Below are 21,386 nucleotides of genomic sequence, written 5' to 3'. Positions count from 1 at the left end.
AGGCTAAGCTGTGGAAAATATAATGAAAGTGAAAGGGAGAGAATGCTAGGGATTGGGACTCTGGCTGTGGCAAGACATTAGAAAGCGTTTTACTGATGGTCAACCATGGTGGCAGGGACTATGGTCCATGGGCGTTAGTCACCTTTTTCCTCTTCTGTGCTGCACTGTCTCCTTTTGAGTTTTCACTTTTAAGAAATTATGATTTCCTTTCAGTGCCTCGTTTCTCATTGGCTTTAGTAGCGGTTGATGTATCCTCTTGCCGTCCACCGCCCCCTCCAACCTTTGTTTATCCGAGCTTGAGTGGAGGACAAGGTGATTGAGTTAGCTGTCTGCTTCATCAGCCTCGATTCTCCCAGAGTGCTGACTTCTTACACCAGCTTCTATTTTAAAGTCCTGAGTTATTATACCTCAATGTTAAGGAAATGATTGTTAGCACTTGTAATATGCACAAAAGTGACATCCAGATATTAAGACATTGATGTTGAAGTTCTGTCTGATTTAAGGACTACATTTGTCACAAAGTAATATCTTCTGCCAGATTTAAGATTATATTTATTTATTTAATATTTTAAAATTAATTAATTAATTTCTTTTTGGCTGTGTTGGGTCTCCATTGTTGTATGCGGGCTTTCTCTAGTTGCGCCGAGCGGGGGCTGCTCTTCGTTGCGGTGCGCAGGCTTCTCATTGCAGTGGCTTCTCTTGTTGCGGAGCACGGGCTCTAGGCGCGCAGGCTTCAGTAGTTGTGGCGCGCGGGCTTAGCTGCTCCACGGCACGTGGGATCTTCCCGGACCAGGGCTCGAACCCGTGTCCCCTGCATTGGCAGGCGGATTCTTAACCACTGCACCACCAGGGAAGCCCCCTATATTTATTTTTATAAGTACTTTAAAAGGAGAAAAATGCCCAGAATTGCAGTCTCTGTTTAGCCAGGACCCTGACCTTTGATTCCTTTTTGGGGGAAATAGTTCAGCATCTCTCCGCACATGCTCAGCTCTATTTTAGCAGAGTAGCTCTACGATATCATTTTGCATCAGGCAATAAGCAGGTGTATAAACCCCAGGTCTGCAGTTGATGCATGAGAAGGCTTGATTGAAATCACAGTGGGCTGAGTCCAGGTCTGACCTCTGCTGAAATTCACTTATTTTCAGGGAGTCCCAGAGAGTCCAGCAGGAAGAGAGAGGGCTTTTCCTTAGATTCTCCAGCAGCTACCAGAGTGGTCACCCTCCACTGCACTTGCCGTAGTTCGCTTCACTCCAGAGATAAGCTAAGAATAAGACACTAACTGCAGTAAAACCAAAATAATGTGGACTAATTAGGAGAAGGTCCGTCTGAATTTGTGTAATCTCTGAATTGTTTAATTAGAAAAAACATAACGCAGCTTTAAAGCTTTGTTACTTTCAGCTGCAGAGTGGCTCAGACTAAGCTCATATCTGTCCTTGGGGTTCCCACATTAATGAATAAATTAAAAAGTGTAATTAGCACTATTAGGATGCCTTTAGCTGTAAAGAACAGAAAACCTAAGGAGAAGTGGCTTAAACAATAGGAGACACTCACCACGCATGTACTAGAGGTCTAGAGGCTCCTGGCAAAAGCCGCAAAGGTTCCAGAGTTGCAGCTCAGCAGCTTGTGGGGTCACTGAGGGCTCGTCTTCCCAGGACTCTGCTGCCTTCCGCAGCACGTTGACTTTCGGCCTCGGGCTTGTTTCCTTAAGACATTACTTAGGCTCCGGGCGGTACATGGAGACGCGTGAACATCCACAAGAAGGAGAGAGAGACCGTTTCCTTCCCTGAGACTTTTGCACATAGTGAGAAAAGTCTTTACTACGTATTGCTGAATCTGTGAACGAGTCAGCGATCCGCATCACATCAATTATTCTGTGAAAGAGTGTGCTTTGGACTTCTCTTGAAGTGCAGTTTCATCAGCCCCAGCGAGCTTTCTTCGTCACGGCTCCTTCTCTGTGTAGGCCATAGAGAGAACGCTCCTGTAGTCAGGGTCTGAGTTCTCAGAAGATTTGGGTGACTGAGGTCTGGGCTAATGGGATCGACTGTATTGAGCACACTTGTCTACACAGCCGCAGAGCTCAGCGCTGCACGTTCAGGGGTCAGCGGGCAGGAGCCGTCGGGTCCTTGGGGCCTGTCGCTAACATCAGTTCTGGTCACTCAGTAAGAGCTGGCTTCTCCACCCACTTTAGCTCAGGTGTAGCTACGCGACCTGCCGTCACCGATGACGGGTGACACTTCCAGGCAGAGGCATTAAGAGCCAGTGTGGACTTGGCCACGTGCCTTCTTTGACTCTGAGGTCGAGGAAACAGCAGGACTCGGAGTCTCCTGGGTGACTGATGAATGGGGGGGTCCTTCACCAGCCCACATGTTCCCACTGACACAGACGCGTAATGGAAGGAGCCCCCGTGGGCACCTTTATTTTGGCCCCAGGACCACACGATGTTCCCCCGGTGTGGAGAAAGGTTCCAGGACACCAAGTATGGTAGCCTGCTGCCTTTTGCCAGCAAGTCATGACAACCGGGAGATTATCCACAGGGAGAGTGCGCACACGGCCGGGGGCAGCGGGACCAGCCAGGCCGTGGTGGTGCCCCTCGGGCCCAGAGGAAGAGGGTGCTGCTCAGGTCCCCAGGGGTGCGCCGAGAAGTACAGAGGCGTCTGCAGTGACCACTCTCTCTGTTTTACACAAAAGGGATTTATAGTGTCTCAAAGTTTTCTCCAACAGTTTTATTAAACAGGTTTGTTACCAAAAGTGGCGTCTGGCTGTTTGCTGCTCGAAAGCCAATACTCGAGGGCAAAGTTGGTGGAAAGGAAAGTTTGCTTTATTCTGGAGGCCGGCAACTGGGGGTGGGTGGTGGGAGGCTGGGCTCGTGTCTAAAGGCCGATTCCCGCACTGCTCACCATCAGGGGGTAAGAGCTTTCACAGGCGGAGGGAGGGGGCTTCCTGCGGGAACAGCACAGTCGGCTCTGACGGTCATCTTGAAATTGGTCATCGGTGCTCTGACCAGCATCATCTTGATTGTTTTAAGTACAGTTAGTCTTCAGTTCCAGGGTCGGTTTGTTCCCATTTCTTTGAGGCCAAGTCTCGGAATTGTGGCAGCTTGTGTCATGGCTACAGTCTGGTCATCATGGAGTTCACTTCTCCCACCTGGTGGGGTTTTCAGTGTCTACAAGACGGCTCCCAGGACATGGCTCACATTATTATCTATAGCCCTTGAGGAGGGACTAAAGGTCCTCGACTCTGCTAATGACTAAACTATTATTATTTTGTCCTGTTTGTTTTCCTTTGCTTTGCATTTTCTCACTTCTCTGGTTAAAGTTATTCTTTGGCTAGAGTTTTCCTGCAGACAAGGCTGCCGGAGGACGCGGATGGGGAAAGACTATAGGTCCCGCTCCATTTCAGGCTGGCCCTTGGCTGGAGGAGCCAAAGGTAAAAATGCAGAGCAGACGCAGCCTTGGACTTGAAGTAACCACTGTGGAAACACTGGTGACCTTTCAGCTTTACCTGTAGAAATGGTCAGAAAGTCACGTGGCTTCACGCGCTCTCTGCTTCTTTAAAGGACTTTGACACAGGTTGACTGCGACTAAATCTAACATGTGGTGCATTTTCTCCCCAGAAACCAGCCGAGATAGTGAAAGAAGAGACACACGGTCACATGCCTAATTTTGAAAGCAACGAGGTGAGTGAATTCTACTTTTATTTTGTACTTGAGGGCTTCAGGCTAAGGCGCCTTTTTATCCTTTTAACACGTTGGGTGGAGCTCTTGTTTGATGGAGAAGGGGTCAGAGAGCCAAGTCTTTCCAGGATACGAATCAGCACAGGGTTGGACCAGAGTGTTCCTCTTCTGCAGGCTGTACCTCACATCAGGTCTCTTGTGTGCCCGAAATTACAGTAGTTTTCGTGGCTTCTACACTAGTCTTTGCCACCTTTTACTATACTTCCAGTCACAGACTGAAAAGCTCTTTTTTCCAACATCTTTCAAGATATATTTTTAGAGGGGGAGGAAGGAGAGGAAGGAAGGACAGGGGAACCATGGCAGCAGGCGTGGGGAGGCTCCGTTGTCCCGGATACCTTGGACATTGGTTTTGTGGGTAGTCAGCGTTGTGTAGACGGCACGTCTGGGCTGCGCACACGTGCAGCACACGCTGTATAGATGGCAGCACGAGCTAGCGCAGAACGCGCTGTGTGGTTTGTGTTTGTCCAGTTGCTTTACGTGTGCCGTCAACGCGGGAAGCATGTCTTTCCATGGTACGTGATGAGATCACGTGACTAATCTGTGTAAAATATGTGTATTGGGAAAACAAAATTTACTTTAAATTCTTTAGTCGAGGGATATTTCACAACTAAAACTTGTATATTTTTAAGGTGCACAATTTGATATACGTATCCATTGTGAGATAAGCGCCGTAATCAAGCTAATTAACATCGCCGTGTGTGTGTGTGTGTGTGTGTGTGTGTGTGTGTGTGTGTGGTGAAAACATTCAAGACAAAATTTACTTTAAATATACAATTCATGTAGCTAAGAAGCAGACTTTTGGGAGCTTGTTTTTAAAATTCTGTCTCTGGATTTTCTTTTCAAGGTGGTTTCTTGCTTTTAGATTTTTGGCTCCAGGCAGGAGGTCATGTAACAAATCTGGGCTATTGAATCTGTTCTGATGACAGACTATGAAGAAATCTGTGGATGTGATGGCATTGCAAGTGAGCCTCTCCTGCTCTGAGACGTGCCCCGCAGCATCCTGGCTCCGCGTTTAAAAAGAGGGAGCCCAGTCGGCTCCTGGGTCTTGCCCACCTTGGAAAGGGGGTTTGTGGGAAAGGACGTGGGTCCTTAGGAAGTTTGTTCGGGTTTTTCAACATGAAAGGAGTTTATGATCTGAAACAGACAGTGAGAGGAAATAATCTTTCAAACGATTCTCTTTCCTTCCTTATAGTCTTAAATATTTCTGACCAGGAGGAAGTGTTCAGGGAGAGGTACACTCTCTGTGTCTGGATGGTTAGGGAAGCCTTTCAAATGTGGAGGGACAAAAGGATGCTCACGGCGGCTGACGAGTGTAAGACCGTGTCTGCGGGTGGGAAGGCGGTGGTCCCGGGGCACTGGGTGTCAGGGGCCAAAGGTCACCTGCTTGCTTCGGGGCCGTGGACGAAAGGGTGCTGTTATGACTCAGGCATGGAGTAGCTGAATGCCGCGTTTTAATGGACATATGGCACTGGTGTCTTTTGCCTGCACTGAGTTTTTACTGTCCCTTGGGTATCTGTGCACACTGGCTGTGGACATTCATCATCTATGCTTTGCTGACTTGTTCTGTAAATATAGCTCCTCGGGCCTCTGGGAGCATCTTGTGCATTAGCAGCTGACATCAGTCAGTAGACTTAACTTCTTAGCGTGAATCAAATGTCAGCAGTATCATTGGAATAATGGCAAATCCAAGCGCCTCGTTTGCAGATATCTGGGTTAAGAACCTAAGCTTTGGGGGAAGGAAGGTGATAAGGAGCAACTGGGCCTCCTTCTCTTGCCCAAACACGGATGACTTACGTCAGGCAGAAGGGCTGGATCGAGCAGACGCATCTTCACGGAGCCTTTGCTGTGGGCTGGGCACGTGCTGGCCCCTGTCACTCACGTCCCAGCTCACCCACATATCAGTCTTCCAGGTGGTATCAATCCCCGCTTTATAGACTCAAAACCAGTGAGGTGGAGAGATCTGAGAGGGAATCTGCCGCACCAGCAGTTAGGAGGCAGGGTGCTTGGCTTTGAACCCAGTTTTGAACGATTCCAAAGTTTGTGTTTCCTCCCCAGAGAACCACGTATCTGATTCCTCAGAGGAGACGTCCCCTGCGTCATGCTTCCTGGTCTGCCCCTCCCAAGACAGGTGCTCTGTGACGTTCAGGACGGGTTTCATGGTGTGTGACTCTCCAGGATGTTTTAGTTCTGTCAGGTCCACAGGACGCCGTCTCTGCTTCAGCAGGAGCTGAACAGAAACTTCGCTGGTGTGAAACACCCCGTGGGGTTGAAGGTCGTCGGCCCCAAAATCTAGCCCATGCTTTATGGGCTCAGAAAGAGAGCAAGCATTGTATAAGCACGGCAGTAGCTAGTAATGCTAATAAAAAGAAACAGTACTCAATTAACACTGCCTGGCCGATAGGCCACAGTGATCTGTGTCTCTCAGTGAACTGTGGTTTTATTTGGCATTTCATTTGTCTGTTCACTTGAAAAATTGATTCTGTGATATTTATATGACATTGAATATATCGATTTCTCAGGTATGTGGCTTCTGGCTTGACCACCTCTCCCAGACAGATCGTGAAATCCTTAAGGGGCAGATATACATCCTTACGGTGTCTAGGACAGTGTCTTATGTGCAGTAGGTACTTCATAAATTTTGTGGACTTGCTTCACGTTACCTGTGACTAAGTTGCTTAAACTGAAGGATATGATCTTGGGGTAAAATGGTAATGACCTTGCGAAGCTGTAAGACAGCATATTGTTATGAACATTCTTTAAAAATACATATTTTATGATGTTGGGTCACAAGGGTTTCTGTTTCATTTTGTTAGGATTTTTTAATGGTAAACTCTATACAGCATAAAATTTGCCATTTTGACTGTTTTTAAGTGTACTTTAAAAAATTCAATAGTGCCATTACATTCAGGGACATTAGGTACATTTTCAGTGTTGTACAGCATCACCACAATCTACAGCCAAACTTTTTCATCTCCCAAACAGAACCTCTGTGAGCATTAAGCACTGTTTCCCCGTTTCCCCTCCTCCAGACCCGACTCTGCTGTCATTTATGCATTTAAAACAACCTCCGACCAAAGGAGCTATGTAGATGTAGGTACTAGGAGCAGATCCCACTCACCCCGGCCCAGGGAATTTCAGACAAGTGCATTTATTTGGTCATTATGTATGTCACGGGCACAGAATTGGGTGAGATCAAAATCAAACACCAAAGTGGACCCGTGCTGTGACATTCCTTCATTCTCAGAACGCTTTAAATATGTTAATTACACAGTCAGGACAACTGCCGATATCTGACACTTTAATAATGTTTTCCTTCTTAAAAAATGGAATGTTACCGACATCAATTAACTAATTTGAAACTTTATGTGAACTTATAAAGATGACATGTGTACTTTTCCCCTTTACCTATTTCAAACTGCGTTCCTGACGCACATTTTTAATTAAATTGGGTGAAAACTGTCTGCATTGAGGTAGACTGCAATTTCTCCAGTCCTTTTAGTGCCTGATTTGTTTAGATCCATTGACTGTAAGGCAGTTTATGAGCAAGCAGCCCTTTTTAATTAAAGCTGCCTGCTAAGTTTGTAAAACAATGTGTAAAAATTTTGAAAAGATTCAGTCCCTTTCCAAAGGGCCGTGAAGATGATTCTGCGGCCCATGTGTTTAGGGCTGTCCAAGCCTGGCAGGGATTCCCGTCTGCAGGCAGGTTTGCGCAGGAGTGGTCCGGCCTCTGGGACTCTAAGCCTTTTAATCTGACTCTGAGATCTGGGTTATCAACATTTGAATCGGTTTTTAGCTTTTCCTACCTTCAAAAAGGTTACACATATAAAACTTTCATGGGTAATTTTATGTATTCACGAAGCGAAGAGGGAGAGAGATTGACTTTAACATTTTGGGTGCTTGAGGGAGACTCTCTCGGCACTTTCTACCTCCTTCTGTGCTGTTTCCTGTGATGGATTAAGCTTCGTGAAGGAAGAGTTCATTCTACTGTCTTCTGAGCACCTTTCACACCGCCTGGCACGCAGGGGTATGTGGTCTTGAACCTGATCAGGCGCCTCGAGCACAGGAGGCAACTAGCGTGTAGTTGTGGCGGCAGCTGCAGGGGCAGCGTGAAGAACTCTGGCCCAGAGGCGGGCTTGTGGCAAAGCCAGGACCGCGAAGTGATTCCCGGTAGAGAGGACTAAAACCGCAGCTGAACAGTCAGTGAATCGCCAGAGACCGTGTCTTAAGAAGTAATCAAAGCCTCGACCTTTCTCTACAGGCAAGTTAAACTCTCTTTGGAAAATAGCATAAAGTCAAAAGACAAAGTATGGAAGAAACCGTTTGCAACACAAATTAAATTTTCTTAATTTATAAAGCGCTCCCTAAGCCATCAATATAACCCTATGAAAGAAAGGCAAATGAGACAAATAGGAAATCCACAGAGAAGAATACAAACCTCCAAAAGATGTAAGAAAATATATCCATGTTATTCCTAATTAAAGAAATGCAAATATAAACAATGAGTTTATTTTAAAACTTGGATTGACGATGTCCAGCGCTGGGAAGAGGCAGGAAGGCAGTGATGCTTCTCAACAGGGCCAAAGTGTACATTGGTGCAGCCTTTTGGGAAGAGAATTTTGCTCTTTCTATTAAAGTTAAATCTGCACATATTTTTTTAACCATTTCCATGGCTGAGAATAGTCCACAAATGTACTCATAAATAACAAAAACTGGAAACAAATGAGATACTCACCCTTTGGGGTTGGTTGATTAATATATGCTCCATCCACACAATGGAAAACACTGCAGCTGGATAAACAGTAAGGTAGACCCATGTGTACTGAGGGTCAGGGCTCCATAATATTATATCAGCTGAAAAAAATCAAGCTGCAACCGAGGATGCAACCGACGATGTAATAGGCTGTATTTGGTATAAAAATATGGAGCAAGACGCACATAGAAAACAAAGAGTTTAGAAGGGGAGAGGGGCAGTGCTCCATGAAATGGAAGGGAAAGAGGAGGCACGAGACCGCAGACACGGCAGCAAGGATGGGGGTCAAGGCTTGAGACCCAAGTCCTGAGTGCTATTTACAATAAGAAAGAACTTGACCCAACCAGGAAGGTGAGAGGAGATAGGGAAGGTTGGGAATTTATTTGACAATATCCTTCTTGCAGATAGTTGATTACTATATATTTTTTTAATAATAGGAAAAAGAAGATGAAAGGCTTTATGAAGATAATGAAAGGAAGGTTGGTATCAACAGATTCTGTAGTTTTCTGTTTCCTCTTCTGAAGACAGACCTTATAAGATAATCAGAGGATTCCAAAACCTTGTCAGGTGCTTTTTAGAAGTAGAACATCATCTCCATCATACACCATCGCTCTGTTCCCCAGAGGCAGAAAACGGACTCAGAGGAAAAGAGACGCTAAGGCACTTCAAGCAGGTGGATGGATCCACTGTAAGGGCAGATAATAAACAGGGCAGGGAAGACTCCTTTACGGTCCTGTATCAGGTGACTGCCCCCCAAGTCATCTGCCATCAGGCACCCGAGACACTCACCTGGGCTGTCCAGGAAGTCAGGGAACCCACACCCTCCCTGCCATGGGGCTCAGGATGGAACGTGTCCCTAGGGTGAGGGCACCGGAGGAGGGCAGGCTCCCCGTGGCCACGAGGCTCATGGCCCCCTGGGAAGGCAGGGCTCTGGCCAGGCAGCTGGCCCCCCGTGGCCGGTGGAGGCGCGTCTGGCTCTGTGGTGTTGCACTCTAGGAGCTGTGTTTCAGAGCCTCAGTTTCCTCTGCTGCAAGTTTGTTGTTCGATAGTTTATAACCAAATCAATATTTTATCCATATTAGCTCCAGGATTAGAGCTAATATGGATGAAATATTCTCGATGCTATGCTTTTTATTTATGTTATTAGAAATAACGAATCGTAGGAGAATCCTGACAGTGTCTGGGGAGAGAGCACACACGTGAGCTACAGTTCTGTTTGTGAATATATTTCTAACATGCAGATGTGCATGCAGCCACATAAAAGAGCACAAATTCCAGTTTTAGTGCCTCTATTCATATGCAGGTGTCCTTTGTTAAGTAATTTTACCTCTGCACCTCATTCATTCAATGAACAATTATTTTACACATTTACAGGTTTACTTACCTCGGAAGAATCAGTTGAGACAATGGATTTGAAAGTTCTCGAAAAGTATATCTATGTTTAAAACGATGTTTATATTATTTATATTTAAGCTAAATAATGAAAGTACATGTTTTCCAATTGGAAAGTAGACACTGGGTTGTTCCCACTCTTAACTCTCGTTGAAATCAGTGTAATCAATTTTACCTGGCATTCCATCCTTTGGAAGGAACTCTCAGTGACCAGCCTGTGCTGGAAAGATCATAGTGTGTGTTCCCCGTGATGTCCCTGTAAATTTAAGTAACATCCACTTGGCTTTTAGTGTCCAGTGATTCTCTGGAAAATTTATCATTTGTTTGGTGTAGGTGTTACTTGCTCTTTTAATGGGAATGTTTTACCAAACACAGTGGATGAAGAGTGTAGACTTTGGACACATGTCAACCGTGTCGTGAACGCAGTTTCACTTCCCTGAGCCTCAGTTTCTTCATTTGGAAAACTGGGATAATTTCTAACTTGTGAAGTCAGTATAAAGTCGTAAAGTGACATATACAGTGCGTTGAGAGTTAATTATAGCTACTATTATTACTGTTATTCTCCAGTCTCATCATGGTTTCTAGCAGAGGTTTCAGGTCCTGTGAAGCAGGAGTTTGAATTTATATTTTCATTTTTCTTGGCATCAGGCACATATAGTTGGCATTAATTGTATTTTTTAAGTTGAATTTTCTTCTATATCTCATGTTTTAACATTAAACATACATTATCAAACTATGAACAATTCATTTTCATGTAGAATTATTAGCAAATACAGACAAGAAAAAAGTAAAAACATGGAATTCCTGTTTAGAATCTGATTTCACTTTTGTGTATATTCTTCAACACTGTTTTCCTTTTATTATTTTATGTAGCATATTAAAGGGATCGTGACTTTGCTGATAATAGAAGTTTATTTGAACAAACACCATGAATCAATATTGAGGATATTTTTAACATTTAACACTCGGAATGCTGATTTTATTCATTTGAAATAAATTTAAACATGTTGAACAAAGCTGCCATTCACATTAAAAAAAAAAAAAACGAAACACCAAAAAAACCGACTTATGAATCAGGCGCTTGCATTGAATTCTTTCAGAGCAACGTTACTAGTTTCCCTTCTTGGGTGTCATCTGTTTTGACCATTTAATCTCATGCCAGCATTAAAAAAGACAGTTTTATTTCTCTTTTACTGGAATATTCAATTTGATTTCTCATTGGTTAGATTTTTGTGATTGTAGTGAAAAATTGAGAGCCTTAAGAAGGGTACAGTTGACCCTTGAACTGCACGGGTCCACTTACGTGCAGCTTTTTCAATAGTAAATATTATGCTACTGCACAACCCCACTGTGGTTGTTTGAGTCCATGGATGTGGAACCTCGGATCGGGAGGATTGGCAACCCTAACCCACAAGTTGTCCAAGCGTCAACTGTAAACAGCTGGCATAATTTAGCCAGTAATACATTTAAAAATGTAAACTAAAGTTTAAGTCATGAAACTAGTTGTGGAATTACTCTGTGTCTATCCTGCATTGGCTGATAATAACTGAAACCCAACGTCAACAAAGGACTCTCAGACAGCCTGGTGTGCAGGTTGGTGGTTTGATTTTATTCTGCGTTGTAGGACGTAATCAGAACACGTGGACCACTCTTGACTGAGGGGCATCCAGACAGGTTGCCATAGTGACAGGTTCTGGGTACAAAGTGTGTAAGAAGATGAAATGATAATAGTGAAATTTTTTTTCAAAGGCTTCAAAAATCAAGTATAATTTGATTCATAAGTGTACTATCAGTGAAAAAACATTTCTTAGATAAGGTTTTTAGCGTGTATATTCTTTGATTGATCAGATGTTCTATCACCTTGTAGAGGTGCATTTTGTACGTTTTACGACAACGTTATGTATGATTAGATCAAGTTGAAGTCCCTTCAAATGCATGTTGAAGGCAACATTAGGCCAAACCTCAAAACCTGTTGAGCATTATGTATTAAATGCTGTCAATGGGATGGAAAAATAGTAGATAGTGTCTGCCTTTGAAGCATTTATAATTTAGCCCACTGGAAAAGCAAGAGAGAAACTGTACCCAGCAACACATGAATAGAGCTTACCTCTGTTTAAATTTATTCCTTGGGACATATGTAAACTTAAAAAGATGTATACTGAGTGTCACTTGTTCTGTTAAAATCTTGATGGTTATAAATTGAAACATTGAGAACATAAGCATAAATGGAGAATCTGCTCTCCAGTGTTCGATTTGACAGTGGAGCACTGAGGGTCATTTTGTCTGTAGGTTATTGCCCTAGGCTAGCATTAATGTAAGGCATCCTTCAAGGCCAAGGCTTGTGTTCTGCACATGCGGTGGACTTCATAGTTTAATCTTCTTGTCCAAGAATGCCTTTTAATAGTGCTGGGCTGTTGAACCAGAAGTAGCAGTGCCCAGGTGAGAAGAAGTGGCCAGGGTATCTTCAGATGATCGCTGGCCTTGCTGTGAGTGAGCGCGTAGCCTCAGCCTCAAGTAGGATGCTGGTGGTGGCTTTCCTCCCTGAGTCCACACTTCCTTTGAGCTGGGGTGGGGCCCGGCCCCCCATCCTTCTCCTGAAGAAACGCGACTTCTGAGTTTTCACTTCCGGCCCGATCTTCCGCTCTTTTCCTAATGCTGTGTCTCTAATTAGTTCTCGAGTCACCTCTTCCAAGAAAATCTTAAATTACCCTTTCTGGTCATTTCTTTTTGCGGTACGCGGGCCTCTCACTGTTGTGGCCTCTCCTGTTGCGGAGCACAGGCTCCGGACACGCAGGCTCAGCGGCCATGGCTCATGGGCCCAGCCGCTCTGCGGCATGTGGGATCCCCCCGGACCGGGGCACGAACCCGCGTCCCCTGCATCGGCAGGCGGACTCTCAACCACTGCGCCAGCAGGGAAGCCCCCCTTTTCTGGTCATTTCTTAATGCTCTCTTCTTTTGGCAGTCATGCACACTATTTTAATCACGTCATTTTTTCTGATTACCCTCCAAGTTATTGTGTGTGTGCTTTCAAGTTTTTCAACAACTCTCTCTTGCATGCCTGCTGTGTATTTTTCCTACGAGGCGGCAGCGCCTTCTGTAGGGGCGTGTCTTCTGCTCAGACGCTCCCCCTCCTTCTCTGCCAAAGAGCAGGAATTGTTCAAAAAATTCTTAACTGAACAAATCTGGGCCTCCTAGGACTAGAATTTGGCATGAGAAGGAGATCTTGTCCCCTCATAGCTTTTAGTCTTCAGTGTTTCATGTGGTTGAAAAATTGGAAATTTCAAAGCATTATGACTTTGGGTGGAGTCATAATGACAAGAAAATTGGAAAACAAAATAGGACAATGGGTAATTTTGGTGCAATAGAGAACAGGAGTTATCTATCATTGATGAATGCTGTGTGCTTATTTTCTTATAAAAAAGTCATGTTCTGTTTTGCATTTTGGTTTTCTGGTCATTATGACTCAACTTCAAATCAAAACCTCATAAGATGAGGGGTTTTGAAAAAAATGGGCTCTTCCTATCGTGTGTACCTCTGCTTCAAGTTGGCTGCCTAGGCTAGGAAATGGTGTACTTCGTCCCAGATAAGATCAGATAAAAAAAGTGACTTGCTGATATGTTTCTAGCTGTAAAATGAATGATAAGACAGTGAAACCTTTTAAAAAATAATCAAAGTAATGGTTTCTATCAAATGACATAAATCATATTTAAGTGAGTTAAGATACTTAACAAATGCTGGGCTCAGGACATGAGGCATTTTCCATTGCCTGCAGCTACTGATGAAAACACCATTAAGCATCTTGCTGAAATAAAACGCATACCAAATCCCAAACAGCAATTTACTCTTGCTGTTATCAGGCAGTCAGTAGAGGGATTTCATTTAATTACCTTTGTCAGAAATGCCAATAAAGCCAGGGAGTTTTTGATCTCACGTTGTCTCTCACTCAGGATTTTTGTGACAAAATGAAAACGGCATTGATTCTTTAATTGATTTTTGAAATTCATTGCCTGCCCGGTATCTTTACTATTTTTTTCTTTTTATTATCTTTATACCACTTTGTCACTACAGCTAAGTGTTTTATTGCTTCCCTAAGAGACAAGGTTAATATTGAGCAGCACTGGAGTTTCAAAAGCCAAGTGTAAGTCATCAGTAATGCTAAGTGGGATATGGTGAATTAAATGTTAAGAAACAAAATTTTTAGAGAATTACATGGCTTCAGAAAAATATAATGCTTGGATTCCTCTATACATAGGAGATGCATCTGGATTCAAGCAAAAAGAGAAATGCTCACTGTTGAATAGAAGAGGTGCTTTATCTTCAACACAACTGTAGGTATATATTCTGTGTAACACTCTTCGTTAATAAAACAGAAGGTATTGAATTGATGTTTGATAATAGAACAGACACGAATAAACAAATCTAACTTTTCGTACGGTGGGCTCCATCCAAACACTTTTGTTGAATTCATGCCAATTTTAGAAGCGGCGTTTAGGGACCTGAAGAAGGAGATGAGGTGGCTGCAGTCTGGCCTAGAGAAGTAGCAAGTGAAAAGATACCAGCAAGTTATAAGAGGAACGTGCTCTGGGGACCTGCTGCCCAGCATGGCGATTATAGCTAATATCTGTGTCGTATCCTTGGAATTTGCTGAGAGCGTAGCTCTGCGGTGTTCTCACCCCACGCAGAACAAGGTGATGACGTGACGTGATGGATGTATTCATCACCTCGAGTGGGGGAATCATTTCATAACCCATACATCCATTAGCTCATCCTTAGAAAACATGACGCTGTGCAAACTAAATATCTACAATTTTTACTTGTCAATCACACCTCAGTTAAGCTGGGGGAAAAGATTAGCAAGTGTGGGCCAGTTTCCACCACCACAAGCTTCGGTGCCTTTGCCCCTGGTTATAGGCTAAGGACTCACGAGGCCCTCCGAGCGCCCCTTTTCCAGGGGACTCAGAATCCCTTTCAGCGTCCGTGGGGCTGGTTCTCCCTGACGCTATGCCAGCAGCGGCCTGGGCTCCCTTCCCGCCACCCTCCCAGCGGACCCCCTGCCCTCTCAGCCACTGCCTCTGGGCAGAGGGCAGAATCAGGGCAGCGCTCGTAGGATGTGCTGTCACTGGGCTCGCTCTCAGATGGGCTCCCGATTTGTTTGTTGACCTTGGCACTGTAAAAAGGAAGGAGGGAAAATGAAGCCAGATTCTCAGGTAGGTTCACTGCTCCACACCAGCCTGTGTTTGGCCGTCCATTTATTAGTTTGTTTTTCTCATTCACCAGTTGTCCACAGTATTATGTGTTACAGAAAATTGATTTTAAGCAGATGAACAAAACTCTTACTTTGGGCCATCTGCTAGCACCCAGATGAGGACAGCACTGAGATTTTGCTGTGAGCAGACTCTTAATTAAAAGTGTCAGTAGAGGTACCTTCACGGGGTGGGAGCGAGGAACTTTACGGAACTTCTGCCCAAGTAGTAGGAACAGGGCACAGAGCAAGGAGAAATGATCCTTCTTAGAGCAGCACGTTGCCCTTTTAGCTGTGAGTCTGGCCCTGGAATATGGGGCACCGTCATCCATTTCTGTTCTCCGTGCGTGGGCATCTCATCACACTTCTGTTGGCCTCAGGTGGAGATTTTATATTAAAATAGGACCACATAATATACAAACCATTGCAGTAACAAAAGGAAAGCGTTTTATTCGTATTTACTTGGTTTTCCACATGTGTTGTAGAGATGCTGTCTATGACTTTTAAAACATATGAATTATTTTTAATTATGAGAATTATGTGGCCCATCTACAATGTTTTTGTAAGGTACCAAACAACCTAAGGTTTAGGTCTATATAATGTAGTCAGGGCCATAAATATAATTTTTGGAAACAAAAAGTAACGTTTTAAATTTTCATTTCTGGGAACGCTTAATGAGAAACCTTCATTGGCTGCCTGCACCACATTCTGGAAAGGTACTTTTAGGCGAATTTATTACTTAGCTACCCGAAATTGATAGCCATATTTTGGAGGAAAAAAATATCTTTTCCCATGAGGCGTTTAGTGGAGAGAAAATCAGATACGTGAAGAGGAAAGGGGCTGCGAGGCCCATGGGCACTTTGAACTGACAAGTGAGATTGTTCAGGGCCCCTTTTATTGATTCTACATATCTTCTGTGAACCTGGCAGCTTTTCCCCAAGAGAGACCTAAAATGAGAAATAGCAGGGTCCTTGGGCTTCCCTGCTGGCGCAGTGGTTGAGAGTCCGCCTGCCGATGCAGGGGACGCGGGTTCGTGCCCCGGTCCGGGAGGATCCCACGTGCTGTGGAGCGGCTGGGCCCGTGAGCCATGGCCACTGGGCCTGCGCGTCCGGAGCCTGTGCGCTGCAACGGGAGAAGCCACAGCAGTGAGAGGCCCGCGTACCGCAAAAAAAAAAAAAGAAAGAAATAGCAGGGTGCTTGGGACTCAGAGCTGAGGTCTGCTGCTGAGACTGCGTGGAGGTACCATCCCCAAGACCGTGTGATAGTGATTCAAGTCAAGGAGTGTTTCTTATTTATTCATCTTCAGGGTTTGTCTGTGTTGATATTTGAAGGGGGGGAATCCATGGCAGTGCAAAAAATAGTTCTATCAATAAAATTCACATTTCTGCTGTAAATAGAATGAGTAGGAAGGGACAAGCTTTTCTGAAGTTGTAATATATCAAAAAGCAGATTTACACCTTGCGTTGAAATGCGTTCAGTAATGCATTTCACAGATTGGTAAATATTGTAGGCACAGAACGTGTATGAATTTTAGCAAGCTGTGCGTTTATTTGGGGTGCAGCAAAATGATCCCAAACATCCTTCAGTTCCATCCTCTGTGTCGGAAGCCTGTGTGACATTCAGCATTCTCTGTCACTACCGTCCAAACATGTATCACAGAGTCTACACACCTATACCTGGTAAATAAGCCTGCATTAGACCAGCCGTTGACTCCCTGACCCTGCCGTCTGTCTGTGGAATATATTGGGTCTCTGGGATCTTCAAACGCTGTGCCAGAAGCACTCCGAGCAATGACTCTTCTCCAATCCTTTCCTACTACGGAGGAGGAAATGGAAACATCTCTTTGCTTCTTTCAATACTGTAATCTTTGGTAATTTCCCTATCGCAACAGAAGTATTTTAAACCAACTCCAAATCTCCGGTGAGGGTATACTCCACATTCAGTATCTATTCAGGTGCAAAAGACTCTGCAAAGTTCAGACACAGAAAGATGCAGTAAGATGCAGACTTATCACCCGATTCGTGAATTGCTGCTCTCCTGAGTCTGGCAGAAAGGCTGCAGGCATGGGGAGGGGGAGGCTAGCAAATGGGAAGGGGGTTAGGACTGTATTTTTAATGCAAAGTTTCTCTTCTTTCTTGCTATATATAAAAATATGCAATTAAAATATAAAAAATCAGATTGAAAATTAAAGTAACAAAAAGCTGTCTTCATAGGTGAAGCTGGTGACTCCTTTTTCCTAATTCTTGTTCAGAAAATCTCCTTGCAAACGGTGAGCTTGGAAGTTGTGACTGAGTTTATTTTAGGTCTTGGAGGTTTGATGTGTAAAGTGATAATGGACTCAGGGTACCGCTATTAGAATTAATGCACAAGCATCTATTTTTTATAATATGCTTGGCGAATTAAATGGTACTCTATCAAATTTTGATAAATACCTTAGTGTGGTTCTCAAACGTATTATTCTCAGAACTCCTTTATACACTTCAGTATAACTGCAGATCGCAAAGAGCTTGTGCTTACGTGAGTGATATCTATCGGTAGTTACTGTATTAGGTATTAAAGCTGAGAAATTTGAAGCCATTCATTTATTCATTTAAAACTAGCTACAATAAATCAATTTTGCCAGATCCAGGCAGCTGGATTTCACATTTGCTTCTGCATCACTTTGCTGCTATGTGATATTTTGATAGAAGTAGGTGGAGAATATGTACTTGGAAAAGAGAAGAATGTTTTAAGAGCTTTTTTCAGATAAGTGTGGATACTCTTTGATACTCCACCAAAACTCGACAAGGGATGATTTCTTTTTTTTCTTTTATTAAAGCATAGTTGATTTACAGTGTTGTGTTAATTTCTGCTGCACAGCAAAGTGATTCAGTTATACATATATATACATTCTTTTTTAAATGTTCTTTTCCATTATGATTTATCATAAGATACTGAATATAGATCTCTGTGCTCTACAGTAGGACCTTGGTGTTTATCCATTCCATATATGATAGCTTACCTCTGCTCACCCCAACTTCCCACTCCATCCCTCCCGCAACCCCCTCCCCCTCGGCAACCACCAGTCTGTTCTCTGTGTCGGTGACCCTGTTTATGTTTTGTAGATAAGTTCACGTGTGTCATATTTTAGATTCCACATATAAGTGATATAATATGGTATTTGTCTTTCTCTTTCTGACTTACTTCACTTAGTATGATAATGTCTAGGTCCATCCATGTTGCTGCAAATGGCATTATTTCATTCTTTTTTCATGGCTGAGTAGTATTCCATTGTATATGTGTACCACATCTTCTTTACCCATTCATCTGTCAATGGACACTTAGGTTGTTTCCAAGCCTTGGCTGTTGTGAATAGTGCTGCTATGAACATAGGGGTGCATGTATCTTTTTGAATTAGAGTTTTGTCTGGATATGTGCCCAGGAGTGGGATTGCTGGATCATAGGGCAACTCTATTTTTACTTTTTTGAGGAACCTCCCTACTGTTTTCCATAGTGGCTGCACCAACTTACATTCCCACCAACAGTGTAGGAGGGTTCCTTTTTGACAAGGGATGATTTCTTAAGGGTTAGCTGCAATTTGGAATCAGAAACCGTATCAGTGAACAGTTTATCCTTTGTTACATTAAAATCCATTGTAATAATCTTGCACTTTGAATGGATTTTTATTCATGCATGATTTTGCAAGATGATGCATTGGTGATTTGGGAAATATTGGTTCAGTAAGTTATGCAAACATTGACACGGTTAATTATATAATATTTAAAAAAAGATCATTTGCAGTAGTATTTCCAGGAATATCTTTAGAAAATACTTTCAGTACTGGGAAGCTGTGAAACACTGTGAATTGTTTTCACTGAAGTCATATCCTTGTTTTGTTCAAGAAAGCATCTGCCCGGTACCCATGACTGAATAACTAGTTTGTCTGTTGTCGGTCCTTTCAAGTGAAGCAGTGTTCCATGAATCTCAGTCTTTCTGGGGATGAAACAACCTTTGAACATTGTTCCTGGCCCTTCCAGCACACGTGGCTGCCACCTGTCACCTCACCTGCGTTCATTTACTGACCTAGAATGCTTACTGTCCTTTGCTTTGTGAATAGCTGCACGTGAAGATCTCTGCATTGCCTTTCACATCAGGTTTTCCACACCAGTAACCAATATGCACTAATTCCACCCCCTCCCCTCTACTGTCTCATCAGCCCCTGGAGATGTGGCTTGACCCCTGGTAGCCTAGCATTACCTGTCTCATAACCACTCACCCTCAAATTCACCGCTCAGTTCTTCATCTACTCTATCCTTGAAATCATTGGGAGGTTGTTTTTTTTGTTTTTGTTTTTTTTGACACTGCCTGTCAACCCGTAAGACTCCTCTGTCCCACAGGAAGACCCTGGTTCTGACCAGCTCGCTCACATCTCCATCCTGGCACTGCCCTTGGGCAGGGCCTTCACCTGTCCTCCCCCCCGGTTCTCCTCCTGGCCCCTCACTTTGTAGGGAGTTTACCTTGATGACTCTGGAAATCACTTCCATTGTGTTGACTCCCATTTGAGTCCCACCTCTGTTTCCAGTCCCTTGTCTGTGATGGGATCTCTGGTGGCTTCAGTTCTTCCAGATCTTCCGGAGCAGGGAGAGGCTCATGGTGTTTGTGAGCCCCTGCCTTTCCACCTGGATGTGCTGCTTCCTCTCCAGCAAGTCCCGTCCCAACCCCTACGTTCATCCTCATCTCTGTCCACGGCACCTTTGCGCTTCCTGTTGCCCAGGCAGAGTCTCATCCCTTGCTCTTCCTTTGCTTCACACCCGTTTCCAACGGGTCCTTCAGGAAGTCCTTTCCACGCCCCTTGCTCGGTCTCTCTCTCCTGGGGGACGTGGGTCAACTCCTAGCCTCACACTGTTCTTCTGACTCTGTTTATGCCCCTTGAATTGTGTCACTGCTCTGTTCAAAAACCTTATCATCCCCTCCCCGTAAGTCTTATGGCTTCTGTGAAACCAACCTTGTCCACTCCGAACTTTGGTCATTTCTGAAATCCTGCAAAACTTGCCCTGTATTACCAGTTGTACACGTAGTTATGTGCTGTCTCATTTGGCGTGCATTGGAAGTTTATTAATCAGCCCCTCAGGATAACCACAAATTCCTTGAGTATAAAGGCCACGTCTTACATTTCCCTGGAGCAGTGGCGGTAGAGCCCTGGGCACACAGTAGGTGCTAAATAGGTAATTGGTGATTGGCTAATATTTGACATGTCCAGGAAACAGACAATGAAACAGGGATTAAAATCTCTTTTGTTTTCAGTCTCTGCAACTGGAATTTCCTCTATTTTAAAAAAGGAGGTATACTGTATTTCCCCCATTCTTTCTTTGTGCTTCCTATATTGAAGGACTATTTTCTTTCTTTTCCCCACAACTAAGTTTTGTCATTCTGCTTTTATTTTTATTTTTAAAAAATTTTGTTGAAGGGCTTCCCTGGTGGCGCAGTAGTTGGGAGTCCACCTGCCGATGCAGGGGACATGGGTTCGTGCCCTGGTCTGGGAAGATCCCACATGCCGTGGAGCGGCTGGGCCCGTGAGCCATGGCCACTGGGCCTGCGTGTCTGGAGGCTGTGCTCCACAATGGGAGAGGCCACAACAGTGAGAGGCCCACGTACCGCAAAAAAAAAAAAAAAATTTAATTGGAGTATAGTTGCTTTACAGTGCTGTGTTAATTTCTGATGTACAGCAAAGTGATTCAGTTATATCTTTTGTTTGTTTGTTTTTGTTTTTTGATGTTGGGGGCAGGAGTTTTTTATTAATTTATTTTTGCTGTGTTGGGTCTTCGTTTCTGTGCGAGGACTATCTCTTGTCGTGGCAAGACATCTTCATCGCGGTGCGCGGGCCTCTCACTATTGTGGCCTCTCTTGTTGCGGAGCACAGGCTCCAGACGCACAGGCTCAGTAGTTGTGGCTCACGGGCCTAGTTGCTCCATGGCATGTGGGATCCTCCCAGACCAGGGCTCGAACCAGTGTCCCCTGCATTAGCAGGCAGATTCTCAACCACTGCGCCACCAGGGAAGCCCAATTATATCTTTCTATATATTCTTTTTCATATTCTTTTCCATTATAGTTTATCTCAGGGTATTGAATATAGTTCCCTGTGCTCTACAGTAGGACCCTGTTGCTTGTCCATCCTGTATATAATAGTTTTTGCACCTGCTAATCATGAACTCCGACTCCACCCCTTCCCCGACCCCCTCCACCCTTGGCAACCACAAGTCTGTTCTCTGTACTGAGAACTGTTTTCTGTT

The 21,386-nt window shown here is 44.1% G+C and overlaps 1 protein-coding gene across 1 annotated transcript in view; it reads left to right on the top strand.

Moving 5' to 3' along the window:
* Positions 1 to 21,386, top strand: part of DCDC2C (doublecortin domain containing 2C) — a 114,048-nt gene that overhangs the window by 55,471 nt on the left and 37,191 nt on the right. Inside the window, 1 exon segment of the mRNA XM_073791644.1 lies at positions 3,614 to 3,676. Within this exon segment, the coding sequence (XP_073647745.1) occupies positions 3,614 to 3,676 (63 nt within the window).

Source organism: Tursiops truncatus, chromosome 14 (genome assembly GCF_011762595.2).
Source record: "Tursiops truncatus isolate mTurTru1 chromosome 14, mTurTru1.mat.Y, whole genome shotgun sequence".
In the NCBI taxonomy this organism is placed as follows: domain Eukaryota; kingdom Metazoa; phylum Chordata; class Mammalia; order Artiodactyla; family Delphinidae; genus Tursiops; species Tursiops truncatus.
Note: the sequence above shows the minus strand (reverse complement) of the source record. Positions and strands in the feature narration are given on the sequence as shown.